Here is a 24,161-nt window from a genome sequence, read left to right on the forward strand (position 1 = left end):
ATTTGCTACATATTTACTGGGTTTAGCTTGTACTAGTTGATTCATATCATCCAGAGTCTTGATAAAACATATAAAATTGGCACTAAAAGCCAAATAAATAAAACGGTGGTATAATTCCCAGACTCTCCTAATTCAGAATTATGATAATTTATAGATGGGGCTATACTAAGGTTTAACGTTTCCTTTTGAAAAAGAGATGGTGAAAACTATAGTATAAGCTAGTATAAATAAGATGTGCTGAGAGAATGCTACAGTTTGAGGATAAGCTGGGTTTTCTTTAACAGCTTTATTGAGATATGCTTTATGTATCATGAAGTTTATCTCTTTAAAATACACAATTTAATGGTTTAAGCATAGTTATGAGGATATGCTGTTTTAAAGCACTTTATAGATGAATCATATATCATTTGTCTTCCAGTGACTACGATGGCAACACAGACCCTTTGTATCATACACTCATTTAAAATTGGTGTGTGGTCTAAATTTAATTAAGTCCTCCCAAACCAACCCTGTGTATAAATTGACAAGATTTTAATTGTACCACTGGGCAGAAGGCCAAATGCAAGAGTTTTTAAAAGGGAAAAGCTTTCTTTTTAAAAACATAAACTATAGGAGGTTTTTTCCCTCTCCGTTTTTGAGAATGAGGAAGCAGGTAGGCTGGGGAAAGGAGAAGGGGGACCAAAAGAGGCAAAGACGAGAGGACAGAGAAAGATGTACCCAGAGAAGCAGAGTGATGTACAGGGAGCAGTATTCGGGGTGGGCAGAATCTGAATGGAAGCGGAAGGCTTGGTCTTTTCAACACCTTCAAGCGTTGGTGTTTTTGAGGAGCTGAGCTTGGGCTCCATCTGGTGGCTCTAGGCTTATAGTGCAGCCATTAGAAGAATCAGGCTTGGAGAGAATTGGCATTTGGGCGTCTCCTCCAGGCCCAATTTCAGTTGTTTTTCTTTTGCCCTGAGCTTTCTCATAGGATCATTGTTGGAGTCATTTCTTCCCTCTCCAGTGGTGGCTGTTTTTCTCTTATGTCTCAGACTGTTTCTTCACTCTTGTCCTTGAGTTTTAAATGTGATCTTATTGGACGACATCACCTAATACTCTATCGTTGCTGCCGTCTATTGACGCCCTGAGTCACTGCCCCTAACTTCTCAACAACTACAGATTCTGTCTTAACGTCACTCTTTCCAGCGTTATTCCTGTTAATTTATGGCGCTTACATGCTGGTGACCCTTGCAACACCTTTACCTCTCAATTATTTCTCTCTTCTAATGATCTTGTTCTCTACTTCTCCCTACTCCCCCACAGGATTCCTATGATTATACCTTCGTTTTTGACATTATCAATAACTACAGTCCCTCCATGATTTCAATTCCTTGAAGTCCCTCTCTGATTTCTGTCTTCTATATTTCAAGCTTAGTTTCCTCTAGTACCTGGTACCCTTACTCCAATAAGCCTTCAAGTCCCCTTGGGACCTTCGCTTCATTAGTTTCTATTATATTTTCACTATTCTTCACCTCCTTCTGTACTGAGTGAATTTAAAGTCCCTCACACACATCCTCTGCTCTCTTGTCCTTCTTTTGCTTTGTTCTGCAGTGCTTTGATCTGGTTCAGTCCAACTCTGGTTTCTCTATTCTTTTGTCTGTTCAGCCAGCTGAACAAGACTGGAGAAAAAGATAGAACTTTGTGGATTGGTTTCACTTTAAATCGTTACCAGGAATTTCAAGTGGGCCCTTACACACCTAATATACATCTCATACACGTGTCCCAAATGAGACTCCTCATCTTCCTTCTCAGACTGCTCCATCTGCGGTCATCTCCATTTGAATTGATGGTAATGCTGTCCCTCTACAAATTCAGCCCAGCCACCTTAGAGTCTACCTTAATTCCTATCTATCTATCTGTCTATCTGCTTATTTATTTAGAGATAGGGTCTTGCTCTGTCACTCTGGCTGGAGTACAGTGGCACAGTCATAGCTCACTGGAACCTTAAACTCCTGGGCTCAAGCAGTCTTCTTGCCTCAGCCTACCAAGTAGCTGGGACTACAGGTGTATGCCACTGTACCTTCTAATTTTATTTTATTTTACCTTTTTTTTATAGAGACGGGATCTTACTGTGTTGTGCCCAGGCTGGTGTTGAACTCCACCTCAGCTTCTCAAAGTGCTGGGATTATAGATATGAGTCATTGCACTCGGCTTCTTAATTCCTTTCTTTGCCTCATGCTTCACATGTAGTCTAAGAGCAGATCTTTTGGTCGTACCTTCATACGGCCAGAATTCTGACCATTTCTCAACTGTCTTGGTCACGTGCTCTTGGAACGCATGTACTGCCACCATCCTGGTCTAGGCCATAACTGTGTTTTGCCTGGATTACTGCAATAGCCTCCTATTTGGTCTTCCTGCTCCCACCCTTATCCCCTGTAGTCCATTCTACTTGCCACCTACTTAAAAGTTTCTGCTGAAAAGTGGTTCAGTTGTTATTATAGATTGTTTTTGTGTTTGGGATGTTTTTGCTTCCTCCAAAATTCGTGTTGAAACTTAACCCCCAGTGCAACAGCATTAAGAGGTAGGACCTTTAAGGAGATAGTATTAGGGATCAGCACCTTTAAAAAAGGGCCTGAGGGAGCAAGTTCAACCCTTTTTGTTCCATTCCTTCTTCCCTGTGAGGAAACAGCATTCTAGGTGTCATCTTGGAAGCAGAGACTGGGCCTTCAGCAGACACTAAACCTGCTGGTGCCTTGATCTTATATTCCCAGGCTCCAGAACTGTGAGGAAATAATTTCTGTTCTTTTTGGAGATGGTGTCTTGCTCTGTCGACCAGGCTGGAGTGCAGTGGCGCGATCTCAGCTCACTGCAGCCTCCGTCCCGTGGGTTCAGGCAATTATCCTGCCTCAGCCTCCCAAGTAGCTGGGATTATAGGTCCACCACCACACCTGGCTAATTTTTGTATTTTTAGTAGAGATGGGGTCTCATCATGTTGTTCAGGCTGGTCTTGAACTCCTGACCTCAAGTGATCCTCCTGCCTCAGCCTCCTAAAATGTTGGGATTACAGGCGTGAGCCACCATACCTGGCCAGTTTCTGTTCTTATAAATTACTACCTCAGGTATTTTATTACAGCAGCACAAATGGACTGAGACTATGGTCTTTTTTTCTTTTTTCTTTTTAAAGATTTTCTGTTTGTGATACATTCTTCCGTATCCTTACGATGTGTCTAGGTGCAGATTTAGTTTTCTCCTGTTGGGACATTGCTTCCTGAATGTGAGGTCCATATCTTTAATCAACTCTTGAAAATTCTTACCTGCTAGCTCTTCAAATATTGCCTATTCCCCATTCTGTATTCTATCCTTTTGGGCTGCCTGTTAAAACTTCCTTGTTTTGGACCTTTTTAATTTTTTCCCCATCTGTTAACCTCTCTCTTACCTTTTCCATCTTTTTAACTCTGTGCTGCTCTTTGTAATTACGTATCTCTCTTGACCACTATTAATATCTTCCTTTGCCTCTAATATGCCATTTCTCTTCTCTGTTTCTAGCTGTTGTATTTGGTTAACTTTCAGATCTTCTGATCTTTGTTGATAGCACCTTGTTCCTTTCTCCTTTTTTTTTCATTCCTTCTTTTATGACTTTAAACATTGGAATGTACTTATTGTATGGTCTCTAGCCAATAATCTTAGTAACTTTGGTTCTTTTTGGTATAAACTTGCTCTGCCCAGTCAAGTAAAAGATGGATCTTTATGTGTTTTGTAATTTTTAGTTATAAGCTCAGGTTCAGCTGGACTTTAATCTGTGGGAATCCTGTGTGACCTCTGTAGAGAGTGGGCTCCCTCCAGAGTACTTTTGTTTGCTCAGCTAGGTTTCCCAGGGATATTACTAGGCTGATGGCCATTTTATGTTAGTTTCTCAGGACAGATAGGTTCTAGACCACTCAGGTGGTATAAATTTGAACTCTGAATTCAAGTGAGAGCAGGTCTAAGATTTTAAATTCTCTAGGGATAACCCTCCTTTAACCCCTAATGGAGCCCAGGTCCTCTTATCTCCCTATATCAGGGAGGTGACTTTTTTCACTAGTTATCCTGGAGCTGTAGTTCTTCAATAGTCCTTGCTTTAGATTGGGGACTGGAGTCTCATTTTCAACTTACCACCTCTATTGGGCCCAAACTCTTGCCTCTTATACCTGCATGATTGTTAGAACCCAAACTCCTTGGTTCTGGAGATTGGCAAGACCCTAAGAAGGACAGCTCAGTGGTAGTATAAACTTACTATTATTTTTCATTTAGTCTTCTTTTCCTCTGGTTTTAGCTGGAATGTCACTTACTTTCTATGTGATCAACTATACATTTTAAGTGATTGTTACATTTGATTCAGTATTTTTAGCTGTTTTATAGTATTAGAGGTTTTCCAGGTTATCTGGTTTGCCGTAGTGGTGGAAATGGAAGTCTGTTGTTTGCCTTTTAATTTCATAGGCCTTACTGTTCATGAAAGCTGTTTAAAATACATTTATTAATCCATTCTCCTATTTTAAAAATGAGAAAATTACATAAAAAACTAAACCTTCCCCTTTCTCTATTTCCTTGGGGTATTATTATATGTTTGGTATGTATCCCCAGTGAAATGGCTTTCAAAGAAACAAACCAGTCTTCATACCAACCTTAACATCTGGGGCATTTCTTTTACAGTGCAAAAGGATACGTTTTGTAGAAGCTGCCTGTTGGCTGGGTCGGGCCAACTCACACCTGAATTCCACTTACAAATATACTTTTGGGAGAAGAGATGTTGAAAATGGGTGTAGAGAGATTGTTTTAGTATATTGTGAAGCTCACCATTTATAGCAAGGCAGAGGGTTAATTTGTATCACTTTTAAGTCACAATAGCTCATAAGAGATAATCTTTAAAAAAAAATCTTAGGATTGTTTATTGCTTTGTTACCAAGATCTTCCACATATTATCTCAGAACAACACTGGGGAGAAATACGGTAGACATCATTATGCCCATTTTACCACTAAGTAAAACTGAGACTTAGTTTCCATTGTTAATGACTCTCCTGAGATTATGCAGGTTGCAGATGGTAATGATGTTATTATACCCTGCCATGAAAATTGAGGCTTCTTATATGTCTTTTTGCCATGCTGCCACTGGTGACATTCTTTATTAGGGCGAAATGAGGTATCAACTCAATATCGGCCATGAAGAACCAGTGTTTTCTTGCAGGTTTATTCAAGTCATTCATTCAACAGGTTTGAGCCCCTGCTATGATCCAGGCACCAGGAACAGATAGGAGCTCTTTTCTATAACTGGGAGCTAACGTGCAGGTTTTACATTTGCTGACTGACATGCTTTCTACTTTCCTTCTGTAGATTGATGATGGTCTCCAGCTGTCAAAGAAGATTGTGGTTGCCAAGAGAAAGGTAACCATTTCTCATCCCCTTGAGTGGAATTGGATGCCTCTAGGAATTGGCTGGCAATAGACATGGCCGAATTTACAAGCTACAAGGAGACGGCCTCCAGCCGCCACTTGCGGTTTAAGCTACAGAGTCTAAGCCGCCGCCTTGATGAGTTGGAGGAAGCCACAAAAAACCTCCAGAAAGCAGAGGATGAACTCCTGGATCTCCAGGACAAGGTGATTCAGGCGGAAGGTAGCAACTCCAGCATGTTGGCGGAGATTGAAGTGCTGCGCCAGCGGGTGCTGAGAATTGAAGGCAAAGACGAGGAAATTAAGAGAGCAGAGGATCTGTGTCGTCTGATGAAGGAGAAACTTGAAGAGGAAGAAAACCTCACCCGGGAGCTGAAATCTGAGATTGAGCGGCTTCAGAAACGAATGGCTGAATTAGAGAAGCTAGAAGAGGCCTTCAGCAGGAGTAAGAATGACTGTACCCAGCTGTGTCTGAGCCTGAATGAGGAGAGAAATCTGACCAAGAAAATCTCCTCTGAGCTGGAAATGCTCAGAGTCAAAGTGAAAGAACTAGAATCTTCTGAGGACCGCCTGGATAAAACTGAGCAGAGTTTAGCGTCAGAGTTAGAAAAGCTGAAATCATTAACTCTGAGCTTTGTAAGTGAGAGAAAATACTTGAATGAAAAGGAGAAAGAAAATGAGAAATTGATAAAAGAACTCACTCAAAAACTAGAGCAGAACAAAAAAATGAACCGAGATTATACAAGGAATGCTTCTAATCTGGAAAGAAATGACCTACGGATTGAGGATGGCATCTCTTCCACACTGCCGTCCAAAGAATCAAGAAGGAAGGGTGGTCTGGACTACCTAAAGCAGGTAGAGAATGAAACAAGAAACAAATCAGAAAATGAAAAGAACCGCAATCAGGAAGACAACAAAGTCAAAGACCTTAACCAAGAGATTGAGAAACTTAAGACGCAAATCAAACACTTTGAATCGTTGGAAGAAGAGCTTAAGAAAATGAAGGCCAAAAATAACGACCTTCAGGATAATTACCTAAGTGAACAAAATAAAAACAAATTATTAGCCAGCCAACTGGAGGAGATAAAGCTACAAATCAAGAAACAGAAAGAGTTAGAAAATGGAGAGGTAGAAGGGGAAGATGCTTTCCTGTCCAGCAAAGGCAGACATGAGAGGACTAAGTTTAGAGGCCACGGAAGTGAGGCTTCTGTGTCCAGGCACACAGCGCGGGAACTGTCTCCTCAGCATAAGCGGGAACGACTCCGGAACAGGGAGTTTGCTCTCAACAATGAAAACTATTCTCTGAGCAACAGGCAGGTTTCTTCTCCCAGTTTCACCAACAGGAGGGCAGCAAAAGCTTCTCACATGGGGGTGAGTACAGACAGTGGGACTCAGGAGACAAAGAAAACTGAAGACCGGTTTGTACCCGGATCCTCCCAGAGCGAAGGGAAGAAGTCTAGGGAGCAGCCCTCAGTGCTGAGTCGCTACCCCCCGGCTGCTCAGGAGCACAGTAAAGCGTGGAAGGGGACTTCCAAGCCAGGCACCGAGAGCGGACTGAAGGGAAAAGTGGAGAAGACAACACGAACGTTTAGTGACACCACCCATGGATCTGTTCCCAGTGACCCATTGGGTAGAGCTGACAAGGCTTCTGACACCTGCTCTGAGACTGTCTTTGGCAAGAGGGGACACGTGCCTGGCAACGGAAGTCAGGTAACTCAGGCTGCAAACTCTGGCTGTTCTAAGGCCATTGGAGCCCTGGCCTCATCTCGAAGATCCTCCTCCGAAGGGCTCTCTAAAGGCAAAAAGGCTGCCAATGGCCTTGAGGCTGATACCAGTTCCCTGAATTCCAAGGCTCCTGTTTTATCGAAGTATCCTTATAGCTCTAGAAGCCAAGAGAACATCCTTCAGGGATTTTCAACCTCACATAAAGAAGGGGTTAATCAACCTGCAGCAGTTGTGATCGAAGACAGCAGTCCACATGAAGCCTTGAGGTGTCGAGTCATCAAATCCAGTGGCAGAGAGAAGCCAGACTCAGATGATGACTTGGACATAGCATCTCTTGTTACTGCCAAGTTGGTAAATACAACCATCACTCCAGAGCCAGAGCCCAAACCACAACCTAACTCTAGAGAAAAGGCTAAAACCCGAGGGGCACCTAGAACCTCCCTATTTGAGAATGATAAAGATGCTGGAATGGAGAATGAATCTGTGAAATCTGTCAGAGCCTCCACCAATGCCATGGAGCTCCCAGATACCAATGGTGCTGGGGTAAAAAGCCAAAGGCCCTTTAGCCCCAGAGAGGCGTTGCGGTCTAGAGCCATCATCAAACCTGTTATTGTTGATAAGGATGTGAAAAAAATCATGGGAGGATCTGGAACAGAGACTACGTTGGAGAAACAGAAACCCGTCTCCAAACCAGGGCCAAACAAAGTGACAAGTAGCATTACTATCTATCCATCTGACAGCAGCAGCCCCAGAGCTGCTCCGGGTGACGCCCTGAGGGAGAGGCACACATCCACTAGCAATATCCAGGTGGGGCTGGCAGAGCTCACATCAGTTAGCAACCATGTCAGCTCCCCTTTTGAGCTCTCCATTCACAAACATGACATCACCCTGCAGCTTGCAGAAGCGGAGAGAATGGCAGATGGGCCCCTGAAGAACAGGCCAGAAACAGTGGTCTCTCGGAGCAGCATTATAATCAAGCCATCGGATCCTGTGGAGAGGAATAGCCATGCACCTCCAGCGGAGACAATCAGGTGGAAAAGCCATAGTGCCCCTTCAGAAGTGGGCTTCTCAGATGCCAGACATGTTACTGTGCGGAATGCCTGGAAGAGCAGGCGAGACTTGAAATCTTTAGAAGAGCCCCCAGCTCGAATAGGTAAAAACATGGAATCTACCAATAGCAATGCCTACACCCAGAGGTCTTCCACAGACTTCTCGGAACTTGAACAGCCCAGGTCCTACCTTTTTGAGCAGGGCACTCGAAGGGTAGGACCAAGTTCAGGGGATGCCCCTGAGCCCTCCTCCAGAAGGACCCAAAGTAGCCTCACTGTGTCAGAGGTGCTTACCCGTCGGAATCGGGTAGGAGACACCATCACTGTCGCAGCCTGGAACCACTCAGCAAGCATGGTGAGTTCCAGCCTCTCTCCCCTCTCTCTTTTCTCTCTCCCTTTTCCTTCTTTGCCTTTTCCTTTTTCCCCTCTGCTCTGGCCTGTGTGACCCAGGATCTTGAGAACTGAGTAGAACTGGGTTCCTTAGAGAACTGTTGAAAAATCGGGGGGGTTTGACCTTTCTCCTAAAGAAGGTTTTTGGCAGCATCACTTTCCAAAATCCCTTTTCCAATTTGTTGTCTTCATTTTGCTCTCATATATGAAGGCGACATAAAAAGGAAATCTGTCTTCTCTTCCCTTGGTTTGCCAGAGCAGCTAAAGAGCTCCCCGTAGGCCCTCAGAACAGCATGAAAAGCACAAGAAGCAGCTGCAGCTGATGGGGAGCTCTGGGCAACAGGAGGAGGCCCGGTGCCCTTTCTGTAGGGCACAGTGAGGGGGAGCCAGGTCAGCAAGTTCTCGGCCACCTCAGTTAGCAGATCTTCACAGGCTGCTGGCCTCTCAGGGATGAGGAGAGCCGGGGCTTACACTGGGCCTATTTTAGATAAGCGTATACCCAATTCCAAGTGACACTTTCTTTTGCCCCCCAGACAGCTGTCTGTCTCATATCATCAGTCTGAGGGCAGGGCTGGTTCAGTATAGCTCATTACAGCTTTGATAAATCCAGAACCACCTGCCTTATGTGAGTGTGAGGCTCAGTGTCAGAACAGCATCTGGAGAAGCCCCTGGGAGTGTCTTTGATGAGAAACCTGTGATGATGAAAAACTTCTTGGACCTGGACACAGTGCTCCCTTCTTTAAAAAAGATGACTCTGTTAACTTGAAAAGCCCTGTGACTCTTTACAGGGTACTTAACACTGGACAAAAGTACTTCACTACCCACTATCTCATTCAGTCCCTTGAATATCTGCCTGGGGGCAGATATTATCCCCATTTTTCAGATGTAGAAGCTAAGGGTCAGAAACACAAAATATCTTACCTAAGTTCACCCAGCAGAATTACTGGAAGAGTGAAGACTTGAATCCAAGATTCCTGTCTCTAAATCCAATGCTCTTTCTACTCTGCTAACCCTTCTTACTCATGCCTATGTTATTCTTTGATCTGCATTTGCTTGGGAGAACCAAGGAGAATATTAAAAAGGTAGAATTCTGGCCAGGCGTGGTGGCTCACACCTGTAATCCCAGCACTTTGGGAAGCCGAGGCAGGCGGATCACAAGGTCAGGAGTTCAAGACCAGCCTGGACAATATAGTGAAACCCCGTCTCTACTAAAAATACAAAATTAGCTGGGTGTGGTGGCACATGCCTGTAATCCCAGCTACTCAGGAGGCTGAGGCAGGAGAATCACTTGAACCCGGGAGACAGAGGTTGCAGTGAGCTGAGACTGCGCCACTGCACTCCAGCCCGGGAGACAGTGCGAGACTTCGTCTCAAAAAAAAAAAGGTAGAATTCTAGGCGTAGGGAGAAAGACAGCTATTTGGGCCCCTGAAGCTTTGGACATTTAAGAGGAGAGATAAAGGATGAGAGACGGAAATGTGAGCTTTTTGGTAGTTTGTATGTGGGAAGGAGGAAGAGAGCTGTCCGGACCTCTCTTCAGCTCCCCATCAAGGATGTGGACCTCATCCCCAGAATCATGCAGCCTGCATGCATGTGCAGAACTCGGAGACTGCTGGCCCCTCCTCAGGGGTACTAGTCCCATGCCCCCATTCCAGGCTCTGTCCTCTGTAAGGCTCCTGTTGAGTTGTGAGCCTCCTCCTAGCCTACCCTGATTGTTCCCAGCAGCTTGGAGTTCCCAGTCTACCGATTTCCAAGGAATTTACATATTGGCTCATACTCAGGCAAAAGCATATCTTTGCAGTTAACTTAATGGCCTGTCTGGGCTATATCTGCCTCTGCTGGGTTGGAAAGGACCCACTATGGTAGCAGGTGAGGGTGTCTTGGTCCTCACTTTACTGACCTCCACAGCTCACTTTTGTTATTTATTGGCACAGGAGGAAGAAGGGGAAGACTGTACACTCAGTGTCTACAGGCAACTGCACAACTCCCTGGATCCGTCTGAACTGCCTGGGAAGCAGGGGCTGCCAGAGTCTGGGCGAGTACGGGCCGAGGAACGATTACGGCCAACCAGGCCCTGTGCTGAGGAGAACTGAGCCCGCTGGGTGTCTGTTGTCTGCCCTCTGCTCCTGCTTCTCAGCTCTTCCACCGTCCTGCCCCATGAAGGATCCAAGGCCAGTTAACCAGGCAAGACACAAGCCTTGGCTAGAAAACTGTGGTAGAGCCGGGCTGTGGCTCAGGTAATTTTTGCCATTTGGCCAGAGGGAATCAGAGACTACAAGCTGGACAGTCACCCAGGCCCAACCTTCCCCAATGCACGAGTCCTCTCTCTCTCCTTGTCCCTGTCCACCAAGTAGTTGGACCATTCTGGCCCCCAAACAGGGGAAGACAAAGTCCCCACCACACAGCAGGAGTCAAAAATTCTTCTCGGCTCCTTGGTGGGTTGTTTCTGGATCCTAGGGCAGCCTCTGTCTGTGTGGTTAATGTTCTGGTTTCTCAGTCTCCTCACTATATCCACTTCTCTCCTCATTTGCCCAATGGGCTCAAGTACCCCGTAATATTTACCAGCCATCAGCTCTATCTAGGGGGCTTTCATTTCTTTCCCCTTGGAGTTCTTTTCTTCAGACTTAAAGCAGAAAGGGGTCTGTGCTGCCTCTAAAGGATTATGAGACTACCCTTTAGGTTGAAGTTTGACCTGGCTCCTGGCTTACCAGTCTCCTGGAAGCAGAGCATGCAGATACCCATGCGGATACCCATTGGAATGACATCATCCCTCCCCAACCCCAGCTCTCTCTGCTCACCTTCCAAACGCATCTGGAGGTGCAAGCCTCATGCATCTCCTTTCCTGAGCACCAGTAATGCTGCTGGCATCGCCTGCTCTCTCTCCGGTGGCTGAAGACTTCAGGCTGACTTCATTGTTTCCACCTTGGGAAAATCCCCAGGCTAAGCTGGGCCTGACCCAGCATCCTCTGCCTTCTAGGAAGTGCCCAGCAAGAGGGAAAGCAGACCCGAAGTGACTCCCCTTTAGTCACTCCACAAGCAATAGCTCCATGAGAGGCATGGACTGTGAGACTACTCCCTCCTGTTCCTCCTTCTCCATCACCCATGGAGGAGGCATCGCACTTTACCAAGCTGATGCATTCCTACAGAAGTGGGCCCCGGATTTCTGCAAGTCGACTATCATGATGACTTCGCTGGAGGAAAGGTGATACGTACATACGCATTGAAAGCCTCAGCTTTATATAGTTCAAAATGCAGCAAACTTTTCAGAAAGCCACGTAAATAAATTGGTTAGGTTCCTTATACCAGTCACATGGGGAAGTTGAAAAGAATTGTATATTCTCGGCAGTGCTTTTTCTTTAGCATTCTGTCAATTCAAAGAAGGGATCCTCTTTCAAAGGCTACCTTTATGAAGTAGACACTATTGCCCTCAGAATGAGAGAACATTAAACTACCAGTCTGGTAAGCTGGATTTTTTCCCCCATGGCTTTATTTCCTTGCTGTGTGACCTTGGGTGAGTCATTGTCTTCTTGGAGCCTCAGTTTCCCTGTCTGTAAAATGAGTTCTTTGAAATGGATGATCTCTAAGGGCACCAAATCTGGTATTCTAAGGTTCTCCTGTTTTCACCATCTATAATAGTATGGGATGATTTTTGCTTGTGGAAGGTATCATCCGTGTGGGTTCTTCCCTCCTGCCCTCAATTGTTTTTCTGGGCCTTGTTTTTTAGTTTCTCTATGTTTTAATCTCATGGGGATGAGCTCAGAGAAGCTCCCTCGGCCTGTTTCCCAATCTGCAAAGTGTGAAGGGATTAGATCGGATGGTCTCTGAGGCTCTTTGTGGCATCAGCCTTGCCCAGTGCCACACAGTATCTCCTGGCATTCTAGGAGTCTAGGTATTATGGAAAGTACCCAAGTCTGTGTATCTCCTGTTCCTGTGCATCTCCTATGAATTTCCTGGCAAGAGGAAGACTCAAGACTTCCTCCAGAGGAATTTGTCTTCTCTGCCTTCACTCAGCATGGGAACCAGTGTTCATCCTGCCCTTGTCTGTATCAGATTTGGCAGTGAGGAGGCTTGGGGAGCACCTACCTTACTTTCAGGGACAGGAATCTATTGCTCATACTTCTGCTTCCTAGAGTTTTGCCAATCTAAAGGCATTGTCATGTGGCCTGCCTTTCCTGTCCACATCCCCACCTCTGATGCTCAAGATGCTATTTCCAAGATCTCTTACTGCTGCTTCTCCTGGCTCACTGGCCAGAAACTAGCTCACTCAAGGCTGCCATCCTTCACTTGCAGCCTCCCTGCCATTCTCCTTCACTGGTTGGCAACCTTGAGAGTTCAAAGAAAATCATCCTCTGTGGTGGTCAACTAAAGGTATTAGGAAACTAAGTCTGGCTCTTCTCTGCTGATGGAAACAGAAGGGCGCCAAGCCATGCCTAAAAAGATCTCGCCAATAATTCTTGTCTTTGGGTGTTGGAGCCCTGGATTCTGGTGCTATAGCTCCTGGTGCCAAAGTCTGGATCTTTCCACATTTCAGCAGCACCAACATCTGCTGCTACTCAAAATGTCCTGTGGAAGAGGGACAGCTGTGATGCCCTTTTGCTGGGGCTGCCATCTTGAAATCTGAGTGCAATAGGATTTGATTGTAACAGTTATTTCAGGATATTTTGTTTCTTTAATCTGCACACTTTCTAGATAGATTTTATTTTTAAATGTCCTCAGCATTGCAGGAAATAACATTGTAATAGCAAGTAAAGGCTGGAGGCTGTTTCTCTGGGCTTCAAATGGCTGGCAAGGCTGGCTCTCAAATCCCAAAGTTGGGAGGCATGTTTCTGAAAAGCAACTGAGGTGTGACTGTTTGGACCCAGGCCTCATGATCAGGGGTCCTGGAGGAAGCCTCCAAGCAGAGGGGAGACCTGGTAGTTGAACAGTTTAATCAAGCCAAATAGTCCCACTGCCCCCGGTCAACAAACCCACTTTTATGACAAGTTTCTTCCGCAGCTTGGCTCTTAAATTTTACTGGCAGGTGTATGGTTGTTGGAGGGTTCCTAGTGAGTTGGGGGACCTGGCAATAGAGCTGCTTGGTTGGAGGAAGTGAAGCTGGCTTAGTACTAGCAGCTGATCTTTTCCACGTGCTGCTGCTTTTTTTTTGCCACTCTGATACTAAACCAGAGAAAGCTGCAGGTGGATAAAGAAGCTGTGGCTGTTTTTTGCTTTTGGGTGGCAATGAGAGAGTCATAGTGTGGGTTAAAGGGATCTGCAGTGGGGCCAAGGATGCCACCCCACCCTCAGCTGCAGGCAAGCTTGCACATAAATAACCCCCCTGTCATTGGAGTGTTCGGGATGCAGGGGGCACTATAGTGTTCTTGGACTTGTCGTCCTGGGGCAGTTTTAGTTCTTTATATTTAGTGGGTCAGTGCCAAGTGCTACCACTTCCCAATAAAGGAATGGGGACCCAGAGGCTGGGTCCCTGGCTAACTTGTTATGAGGTTTTGTTATTTCTCTGACAAGATTGCTTTGGAAAGAGCTGCTTTTAGGGATTATTTTTTGAATACCCCGAGTGGGGAACAGGGTTCTCCTCAAAGCCTCACAACCAAGATCATAGGAAAGGGGCCCTATTTTCCTGCTGCTTCCCAGCTCAGAACATATACTGAATGGAATGTATTTTTAAGAGAATAAAGTCTATTTTTTTGTATTTTAAAGATTGAGAGGGCTAAGAAAGTAGCCCTCAAATAAACTGTTATTGCATTATAGGCCCCTTTGTTGGGGGCAGCCTGTTGGTCCACACCTACTTGCTCAGGCAGGTGCTCTGGTCTCACCCCTGCCCCTTGGAGTCTAGGTGCAGCAGCTTCTACATTCCTGCTCCAAGCATGGGACCAAGGAGGCCGGAACCTGTCGCTGGAAACCAGGGCAAAGCAGTGGCTCAGGGCTCCTTGGGTGCATGTGTATCATTGGAGCTGCCTGTCTGCATGTATCCTCTGGCGCGAATGCTCTCTGTTGGCTCTGCAGTACAATATGTAACCAATAAAGCTCCCTCGTTTCCGTATACTCTGTGCGAGTCTGTGATGCCAGTTTTGTCAATGTCATCCCTGTGTATCTGTCTTCTATGCGTTGGCGCAGCTCTAGTATATTTCATTGTGTAATACTTAAAATTGGGTATATTTTACCTAACCAATTACTGATACTGCAAGGACTGGAAACATTAACTGCCCTGATCCTGGTGTGCAGATTCTTTCCATTACTGCCACGAATTCTAAGACTAGGGGGGAAAAAAGCCTTCTCCGTTTTCATCTTCCAGTCAGATCACCAATATATATAATGATGTCCCTTAACTCATAGTAAGAATAAAACCACATTTAAGGGACATTACTTGGATTTGTAGTAACAGTGTTTATCTATCATCATCTGTCAGTCAGGAGCCCCTGGGAAGGAACCAGCATGTAACATGTTTGTTTTTATCTTCTTATATGGCAAAAGGGACTTTGCAGGTAAGGATGCTGGGATGAGGCAGAGCATCCTAGATGATCCAGGTGGGCCTTAAATGTAATCATAGGTAGTATCCTTTTAAGAGAGAGACAAAAGATTTGACTACAGGAGAAGGCAATGTGATGATGGAAGCAGAAACTGGAGTTATGTGCTCTGAGGATGGAGGAAGGAGCCACGAGCCTTCCCACCCCTAGAAGCTGAAAAGAGCAAGGAAATGAACTGATCCTCCCTGCTCTGAGAGCCTCTGTAATGAATGCAGCCCTGTGGACCCATTTTAGACTTTAAGCATCCAGAACTTTCGAATAGATTTCTGTTGTTTTTCTTTAAGAGCCACTAAGTTTGTGGCAATCTGTTAAACCAGCTGTTACCTAAGCCCTTGATCCTATGTAGTGCGCTTCCCAAAATATGTACACCACCACCTTTTTTTAGTAGAATTGGGAAGTTTTAGCACATACCCGTGGAGGGAATCAGGAATAAAGGCAGACTGGTCTCCCGAAGGCTCAGACTTTGTTTCAGCTCTTTTGTGTTCTATCTATCTTGAAAGTGCATCCAAAGTTTCCTAATAACCATGTTCTTTCTTTTGGCACACCACCACACCCCACCCCCACCCAAGTGAGGAAGCCTAGTCCGACTGACCAGGAAGTCCACTGCTTCTACAGGACCGGCCCCCCTACCTTATCTTCTGACCTGATCAAACCATTTTTCTCTTTTATATAAACATCTTCTTCCTTATTTAAACATGGAGAAAACATATGTATTACTATTGCCATAGGATAAACTTGGCATTTCCAAAGGAGTAATGCCCCCATCTTGTATGTAACTCCAACTCAAAGGAACAAAAGGGCCAATTTTATATGAAGTTTTATTCTCAAAATATAAAAAAAAAACAAACCCACACACCAAGGGACTAAGATGTTATTTCACAGCACTTGCTTGCCTCAGTCTTTATGAAGAACACAATTCCAAACTAATGGACAAGTTCCTCCCTGTGCTCTAGGTCAAAGGAGGCAAGCTCCTTTGTCAAATCAGGAGCTCCATCAGCTGATCAGGAGCCCAGATGCCAGGGTGGATTTTCTCAGTGGGATCTAGTATTGCTAGAAGAGCCTTCCTTACATGGCAGAAACAGGCACATGGGCCTCTTCCCTTAGAATGTATCTGTCTCACATGCTTGGGGACTGCTGTGCAGGAACACCTGGTGTGGCCTGGCGAGGCAGCGTATACATGGCCCCCAAAAACTGGTCTGCAATTCTTCCTGCTTCTCGCAGCCCACTCAGCAGAGCACCATGCACTGTGGCTGGGTAGTTACGGATTGTATGTTCTCCCGCAAAGAAGAGTCGTGGAATCGGCTATTTTAGGGGAAAAAGAGAAAATTGGCAGGCTGCACATATACCTTTATTCTTGTACTTAAATTGCTAAGTACTTACATTGCTGTTGACCTTTTTAAAGGCTGACCCCCCAATTACTATTCATCATTCTATCGAAGAGTCTCCCTTATCAGTAGGCACTTTCCCAGAATTGACAAGTAGAAATGAGACAATAAAACTCTATCTAGCCTCAGTCCTAAAGTGATGCTTAACATGTGTTGTCATCAGTTTAGATACCCAATTGTAAAGCGTCCTTCCTTCCCTCATGTATAACTACCTTCTGGGAGGGAGCCTCGCTACCCTGAAGCACAGGACATTTGGTGATCGGGGACACTTAAGCCTCGCAGCTCAGAGCAGGTCTGGGCTATGACACTAAGGAATTCTTACCGCTCTTTGGAGTGGGGTCTGGCATAAGGGTCTAGACAAGGACCCAGGGTTATTTCTCAGAAATGCCCTGGAAGCCCCTAGTAATTGAGACCTTACAGCAATCCTATGAGCCATTACAAAATGGAAGTGCAATTAAAAATGGTTTTGTTTTTTAGGGAGAAAACCTGAATAAGGAAAAATGTTATTTGACTTATACTCTGGACTCCTCCATTCTGAATGTAGACTGCCTAGATTTACAAAACCAAATTATGAGAAATCAGAAATGCTGCCCATCCTTTTAACTCTGCTCTTGGTTATCTGAAAGGGTCCGAAGATGGAATGACTAAAATCTGAAAAAAAAAAATCAGGGACATCATGAGATCCTGGCCTCTTCCCAAATAAGCCCAGATAGTTTGCCAGCTTCTCACCTGTGGAGCACCTGGAATCGAGGGGCCAGGAGTGATTGGCTGAGCCATTAAATCATAGTCATTTCCAGATGATCCTGCAGCAACATAGGAGTAAGAGCCCCGGGCCCAGGGATCAGCACGCCAACGAGACACCACAGTTTCTTTGGGCTAAAAGAAAAACCAGGAGCAAAAGTCATTACGAGACACCAAGCACAAATCAATCCTTGAAAGGTGGAAAAGCAGTGGTGGGTGGAGATGCAAGTGAAGAGAAAGAGGGGCAACATGTGAGAGCCACTGATCAAGTGATGAATGCCTGCTTTAAAACACATGGACAAAAGGACTTCAGACAGGATGCCCTCCATGTTGCCTTCCTGTCTATGAATCCAGAGATCTACACAGGGCTTGGCCTTTATTCTCTTTTATAAATTCACAATATGCTTCCCTTCAAAGGAATCCTAAAGGGTTAAAGTATTTCAAAGAACAGGAAAAAGTACCAAGAGGTTCTCTGAAATCTTCCGGAGATACTCACTGGAGTTTGGCCATTTTGTCTAAAATGTCAGGGATGTGGTGTGACTCTAAAGCCAGAGGAGAAATGCAGCTAACAGCCTTCAGATTCCCCAGCTCTTGTTCTGGGGGGCTTTTCTGAACCCCACGCTTAGGCCATGAACTCCAAACATTAATTATTCATGTAAAAGCACAGAACTCAATTCTAGCTTAAACTGTCCTGACCAAGAACATGCTGCAAATACATTAAACCCTGGTTGAGTTTGAACCCTAGATCCCTCCTTGCCCCACCTACCTACTTACCTGAGGTACTGCACTGCTACCAAAAATCCCTTTGAGAATGGCCAGGCATCGGCCAACAATCACATCGTCACTTATGTTTTCCATGATACCAGCAGCTTCTCCTGCCACTAGTGCCAACAGTATTGGAGCTGGGGAAACAGAAAGGATAATTCTAGGGTTTTCCTACAGACTTTCCTCAAAAACTTCCTTATCAGGCCCCACCTTATTCCTGGTGCTCTGAAATCTGATGACAAGACACACGCAGCACCGTTCAAATGCGAAGAGACAGATTATGTTTCTGAAACAGCATACAGAACTCTTTGTTGCCAGAAACCAGCCAGTAGGAGCTGGCAGACTAGAGTGAAGTAAGATTCTCAGGCACCTCACTGCTTCTAACCTGGCAAAATACAGCAGTTCTGAAGATATAATTTCAGATCTTGCTAATAAAAGGGAATTATTAAGCATCCCTTTACTTTGGCACAGAATTCTTAACCTTGACTACCTTGGATAGCTCCATGACAATGACTACATCCCTTTTAGCCATCCCAGGCCCCTCCAAGCCCAGGACTGTCTTCAGTCACCCATCTGGTGAGTAATTATGCAACAGACTTAGGTGGTAGGCACAGTACTAGAAAAGGGGGATAAAAAATATGATATAAACTATTACTCCAATAGAGCAACAGATGCAAAATTACACAGACAATTATTAACTTAAAAGCTATGAAGAAAAACGTAGGCTATACGGAAAAGAATACGGGGTATTTAATTTACATTTGGAGCAGTGGAGATATGTCCTGGAAGTCATCTTTGAAATAATGCATTTATGTCAAGACCTGAATGCTGAGTAAGACAGGCTGGGAAGGAAGGGGGGTCGAGGGGGTGGGAGAAGCAGCCCCCCCAGGCCTAGACCACAGTACACGCAGAGGCTCTGAGGCAGAAAGCAGCATGGTGCCTTCCAGGATGTGAGAACAGCCGAATGTGCCTGGAACCTGGAGATGGACAAGGAAGTAGAGATGAGCTAGATAATGAAGAACCTTAGCATGGGCCAAGATAAGGAGTTTGAACATTTTCTTTCAGCAGTAGAAAGTCGCTAAAAGAAGCAGGAATAGCAGTAGTAGCTATTGGTAACCGTTCAGGCAACAGGTAAGAATGGCTTGGACTGGGAGATAGGCAATAGAAAAAAGTAAATAGGTTTGCAAGAGATTGTAAGGCTAGCACGGACAGGACTTGACAGCCTGGATGGGGAAGGGAAAAGACACGCTGCTGCTCTCAGAAAGCAATGTGCTCAGGGAGCCAAGTTCCCCCTCTGTGAAGTTAGAGGCCCTGGGGTGTGAAAGACCATTCACCACTGGGCAGTGAGGAGTAATGGAAAGAACTGGGGATGGGGAGCAAGCCAACGGTTAGCTGATGTGTCTGCACTGACAAGGCCAATGTCTTATTTTTACAGCCTTTTCTTGGAATGAGGTGGGGTACAAATATTATAAGTCTACATAGAGTTAAGTCCAATTACAAAAGAAAATAACTGAACAGGAGGTAGGAATTTCATAAATACATAGTAATGGAAATAATCAAACAATCAGAGGCAAGTCAGTCTGAGAATGAGGAACGCAAGCTTCCCCTGGTAGGAAGCCTCCCTGGGCCTATCCTTCCAGGCTGAGTGGACCTCCAGTAACCTGGGCGTTCAGCCCATCAGGCCACCTACTGCCCTGTTCTAAGCCTGCTTCCCCGCTTACTGTATCCCCACTAAGTTGGGAGCTCCTTGAAGGCAGGTATTTTTATACCCCAGTACCTAGAAGATATTTCAGGAATTGTTTGTTGAGTTAATAAAGAGAGAAATTAAGGCATATATATTGAGAAAACCCAAAATATTTCAAATTCTATATTCCTGTAAGGATATGGAAAAGATTAAAATTAGAAGGCATTTACCTTTATAGAGGTTCCAGAAGAGGAAGAGCTCACCCCTGCTGGCAGTCGTACTGCCAACATGCCCGAACAAATTGACACTTGGATCCCAGAACACCCGATCAAAACACAACACCACCTACCATAAGAAAGAAGCACATGAGCCAGTGACAGGGGCCAGATAATACTGGCTTCAACAGACTTCCTTAAAGTCTCTTCTAATCTGCTTTCAAAATAAGCCCAGCAATCCTTATTATTTAGGATGACATTTACGATCCCCTTTTTATAGGCTTGAGTTTGTGAAATGACCCCATAAGACTAAGTCCATATGAACAGACACTTGATGATAGACTTAGGCACTGAAGAGAATCAACTGACACGCCTCAGCCCTGATGTCACAATTGGGAGCATAGCCAAATGCCCAAAAATGCAAGGCCACCTCCTCACCAAGTAAACAACTAAGACTGCTATTTGTACATCAGATCTGTAGACAGGAGTGTCTAGGGCAAGCTACCTTGTTAAGGTTGCCAAATCCCATCCTTTGGACTGCAGATGTTTTCCACTCAGGGAGAGGTGGCACAAACTGAACAGCTGGTGGCTGCTGCTTCAGCACACCCAGGGGAAGGGTACAGAGAACTGCATCGCATTTATAAATAAAGGTTTGACTCGTGGAGCGGGTATTCACGGCTATCACTTCACATCCTGCAGAGGTTGGGTGGGAAAAGACTAGTGGTGATGAATATGGCACTGATAAGGACACTGAATATTTAGTGTACAACAGATGGACATCCATTTCTCAATTCTCATTTTTCTATTTTCATTACCTTCATGTTTCACATAAGAAAACTGAGGTAGAGGTGAAATAACTCATCTAAGGCTACACAGGTAATAAGTGCCAGGATTCAAACCCTTGTAGTCAACTTCAGAATCCTTGATTGTCATCCCCACACTACCCTCCTGATACGCTGGTGATCTAGACTAATGAAAGGACCTTACACCACTTACTCAAGTTAAGTACATTTAGACCAAAAATAAAGAGTAAAGTGCTCATCCCAATAGAACCAATGTCTTCTGACTGTGGTTAGCTGCTCACTATCGACCAACAGAAGAATGCTACAAGAAGGCTGTGATGCAGATCTGGGGGATGCAGCCTAAAACTGTGGAGCGTGCTATGCTTGAGAATGCACAGTGATTCTCAGCTTGTCAGAGTATGAATGAGTTCAAAGCTGACCTCAGAGAGGGTACTGAAATTATGTTAACATCGTTTTCCTCGTTTGTTTTTTAATGAATGTCTGTTTATATACTGTATATATTTTGAAATATATATATCAAAATAAATATGAAAGCTCAGTACATGCTCATTTTCTATGGCTGCAGAACTCGAGAAAATGGCACAACATCTATTCTCACTGTTCTCCGTCTGCCTGCAAAAGGCTCAAGGCTGCAGATCTTCTCAGCACTGTCAACTACAAGCTGCCTCTGATGGGAAAATTAAATGGAAAACTGTTTCACTGATTGTTAGTAAAAAACCAAAACACCTGTGGTGATCTCAGTAACTCCAAGGAAAGGGGCAGCGCAGGGTAAGATTGATGGCTATGTTTTCATTTCTCATGCCTACATAGTCATACATGGGTTCTCAGAGAGGGAGATGACTTTGTTATCTTGAGGAGTTCAAAATCCAACAGTTGTCTGCACTTTACATCAAATGCAGCCTGAAACCAGCAATAATAATGAGCATTGAGCCTATCCCCGTAGCAAGCGCAGGGAAACTCTATCTCTGAAGAAGTCAACTTATTAGCAGGACTGCTCCAGAACTAGGAACCAAACGTAAGCGAATTAGCCCAAATGCATAGAAAAAGCCAAAATGAATCCAAAGACCAAAATGCGGATGGTGAAATATAAGGGGTGGGTCCTAGTGGAGCCCAGGGGCCAAAATCCTGGTATTTATGAATATACTTAACAAAACTAGATCCAAACTCACTGGGTCACCAAAATGGAAAACTTTTTGAGCACTGACATGGTGCTCAAAGGAAATGCTCACTGGGGCATTAGAGATTTCAGATTTTCAGATTAGGGATGCTCGACCAGTAATATCCAACTAGCTCATGCACAAATTGGAAACTCTAAAACTTGCTTCAATTTCCCAGTTTATAAAATGATAGGGTTAGAACCACCAAAGACTGTAGGCTCGACTGTCTATAAATGCCAATTTTTACCTATGGTGTCATAAACACTCTATCAGGAAATGTACCTGATAGGTCGCACCTAACAAAAGATCAGTCCTGTTTCAGGAGAGTTCTCTCTTACCTTTTGTAAAGCAGTGACATACCTGAAGCCGTGTAGCGAACCTGTCGCACTGCTGTATTCAGTTTAATGTCCAGGCCTTCTGCTAAAGCCACAGGCACACACGAGTAGCCATTCCTTACTGTCAGGTGGCTGCCAGTGAACTCAAAGTCATCATCCTAAAGAGGAGAGAAAAGAACATACTTCCAACCTTTTCTTAATCTGTGTCATTTGCACCTAGTTCTGTACAACAACAATGAAAACACAAGCTTGTGGAAACAGTCAATATTTTAAGGCAAACTAAAGAACAAATCACTCAGTATTTAGCTACAGTTACCAAAGGAAACTGAAGGAAAAAGAGAAAACACCAAAATGTCCCTAAATCTTCAGGTAGTGAGATTAGGGAAGTTTCTTTCTTCCCTGGATTTTTTTTTTTTTTTTTTTGATACAGAGTCTTGCTTTGTCATCCAGGCTGGAGTGCAGTGGCGTGCTCTTGGCTCATTGCAACCTCGGACTCCTGGGTTCAAGTGATTCTCTTGCCTCAGCCTCCCAAGTAACTGCTGGGATTACAGGCATGTACCACCACACCCCGCTAGTTTTTGTATTTTTAGTAGAGATGGGGTTTCACCACGTTGGCTAGGCTAGTCTCAAACTCCTGACCCACCCACCTCAGCCTCCTAAAGTGCTGGTATTACAGGCATGAGCCACCACGCTCGGCCTTCCCTGGATAGTTTTTATCATTCCAGTCCAATACCACTAAGTCCAGATCTTCTATGGTGGTTAGGGTAGGGAGGTGGTAGGGGGAATGATGATTCAGGAAATTCAGATGATTAAACATCATTCAAGTTTATTTATCTGGCTTTTGAATACATTACAGACTTGAAGGATATCAGGGTCACAGTCCTGATTACATTTTCTTTTACCTGACAGCAAAATCAGTTTTTATTCTTTAAATTTACAGGTTTTAAGTTGAGGAAGATTTCCAAAACTAAGTCAGTCAAACTAGATGAAGGTAATCTAGGACCATAAAGAGTGGCCCAAGACAGTCCATACAGTAAAAAAAAAGTCAGGAATTGACCAGGAATTTAAAGATCCCCAAAATGATCTTACTTCTTTGAATTTACTGAAAATTTTTCTATGTAACATTTTTTTTGTAAGCTGGTAAGGATTTCTAATTTCATGAAATTCTTGGGGAAATTAGATCAAAATACTGGGCTGGCAGCAACACTCTACTTCAGTTGAAATCACTCATTTAAAATTTAATACTATTACAAATAGACACATATTGAAACATCAAATGATAAATCAATGAATAGAAGGGCCTAAGTTAGTATTTACATGAAAAACCATAAAGGAACTGGTAGTTCTGCAAGACTTTATCTCTAACAAGTCCAACTCTTCAAATACTAAAAATATCAGATTATAATCTAAAGATTAAGAAGTCAAAATAATTTTTTTTTTTGAGACGGAGTTTTGCTCTTATTGCCCAGGCTGCAGTGCAGTGGCGTGATCTCGGCTCACTGCAACCTCCGCCTCCTGGGTTCAAGCGATTCTCTTGCCTCAGTCTCCCAAGTAGCTGAGATTACAGGCATGTGCCACCACGCCAGGCTAATTTTGTATTTTTAGTAGAGATGGGGTTTCACCATGTTGGCCAGGCTGGTCTCGAACTCCTGACCTGAGGTGATCCGCCTGCCTTGGCCTCCCAAAGTGCTGGGATTACAGGCATGAGCCACCATGCCCAGCCTGTCAAAATAATTTTTATTAGGAAAATGTATAATGTAAACTAAAATATATAAATAAAAATAATTTACTTCTATACATTTTTTTTTTTTGAGATGGAGTCTTGCTCTGTTGCCCAGGCTGGAGTGCAATGGCGCGATCTCTGCTCACTGCAGCCTCTGCCTCCTGGGTTCAAGCAATTCTCGTGCCTCAGCCTCCCAAGTAGCTGGGATTACAGGTGCCCGCCACCATACCCGGCTAATTTTTGTATTTTTAGTAGAGACAGGGCCAGG

The 24,161-nt window shown here is 44.4% G+C and overlaps 2 protein-coding genes across 12 annotated transcripts in view; one reads left to right on the top strand and one right to left on the bottom strand.

Annotated features, from left to right (window-relative positions):
* LUZP1 (leucine zipper protein 1) overlaps nucleotides 1-15,538 on the top strand; it is a 94,356-nt gene extending 78,818 nt beyond the window's left edge. For all 8 annotated transcript variants that reach the window (XM_019012451.4, XM_055387421.2, XM_055387445.2 and 5 more), the window contains 2 exons: nucleotides 5,345-8,529; nucleotides 10,496-15,538. In XM_019012451.4, coding sequence (XP_018867996.3) covers nucleotides 5,458-8,529; nucleotides 10,496-10,654 — 3,231 coding nt within the window. In that variant the 5' untranslated portion in view covers nucleotides 5,345-5,457 and the 3' untranslated portion in view covers nucleotides 10,655-15,538. The remainder of the gene's footprint in view (nucleotides 1-5,344; nucleotides 8,530-10,495) is intronic.
* Nucleotides 15,539-15,885: 347 nt separating this feature from the next.
* Nucleotides 15,886-24,161, bottom strand: part of KDM1A (lysine demethylase 1A) — a 64,068-nt gene continuing 55,792 nt past the window's right edge. For 2 of the 4 annotated variants that reach the window (XM_004024869.4, XM_019012465.3), the window contains 6 exons: nucleotides 22,196-22,328; nucleotides 20,381-20,568; nucleotides 19,891-20,005; nucleotides 17,986-18,113; nucleotides 17,200-17,346; nucleotides 15,886-16,387 (listed from right to left, as the gene is read on the bottom strand). In XM_004024869.4, coding sequence (XP_004024918.3) covers nucleotides 16,202-16,387; nucleotides 17,200-17,346; nucleotides 17,986-18,113; nucleotides 19,891-20,005; nucleotides 20,381-20,568; nucleotides 22,196-22,328 — 897 coding nt within the window. In that variant the 3' untranslated portion in view covers nucleotides 15,886-16,201. Of the gene's footprint in view, nucleotides 17,122-17,199; nucleotides 17,347-17,985; nucleotides 18,114-19,890; nucleotides 20,006-20,380; nucleotides 20,569-22,195; nucleotides 22,329-24,161 lie in introns of all 4 variants that reach the window. The other 2 variants (XM_055387461.2, XM_055387459.2) reach the window with 1 other exon arrangement.

Source organism: Gorilla gorilla, chromosome 1, assembly GCF_029281585.2.
Source record: "Gorilla gorilla gorilla isolate KB3781 chromosome 1, NHGRI_mGorGor1-v2.1_pri, whole genome shotgun sequence".
NCBI classification, from domain to species: Eukaryota; Metazoa; Chordata; class Mammalia; order Primates; family Hominidae; genus Gorilla; species Gorilla gorilla.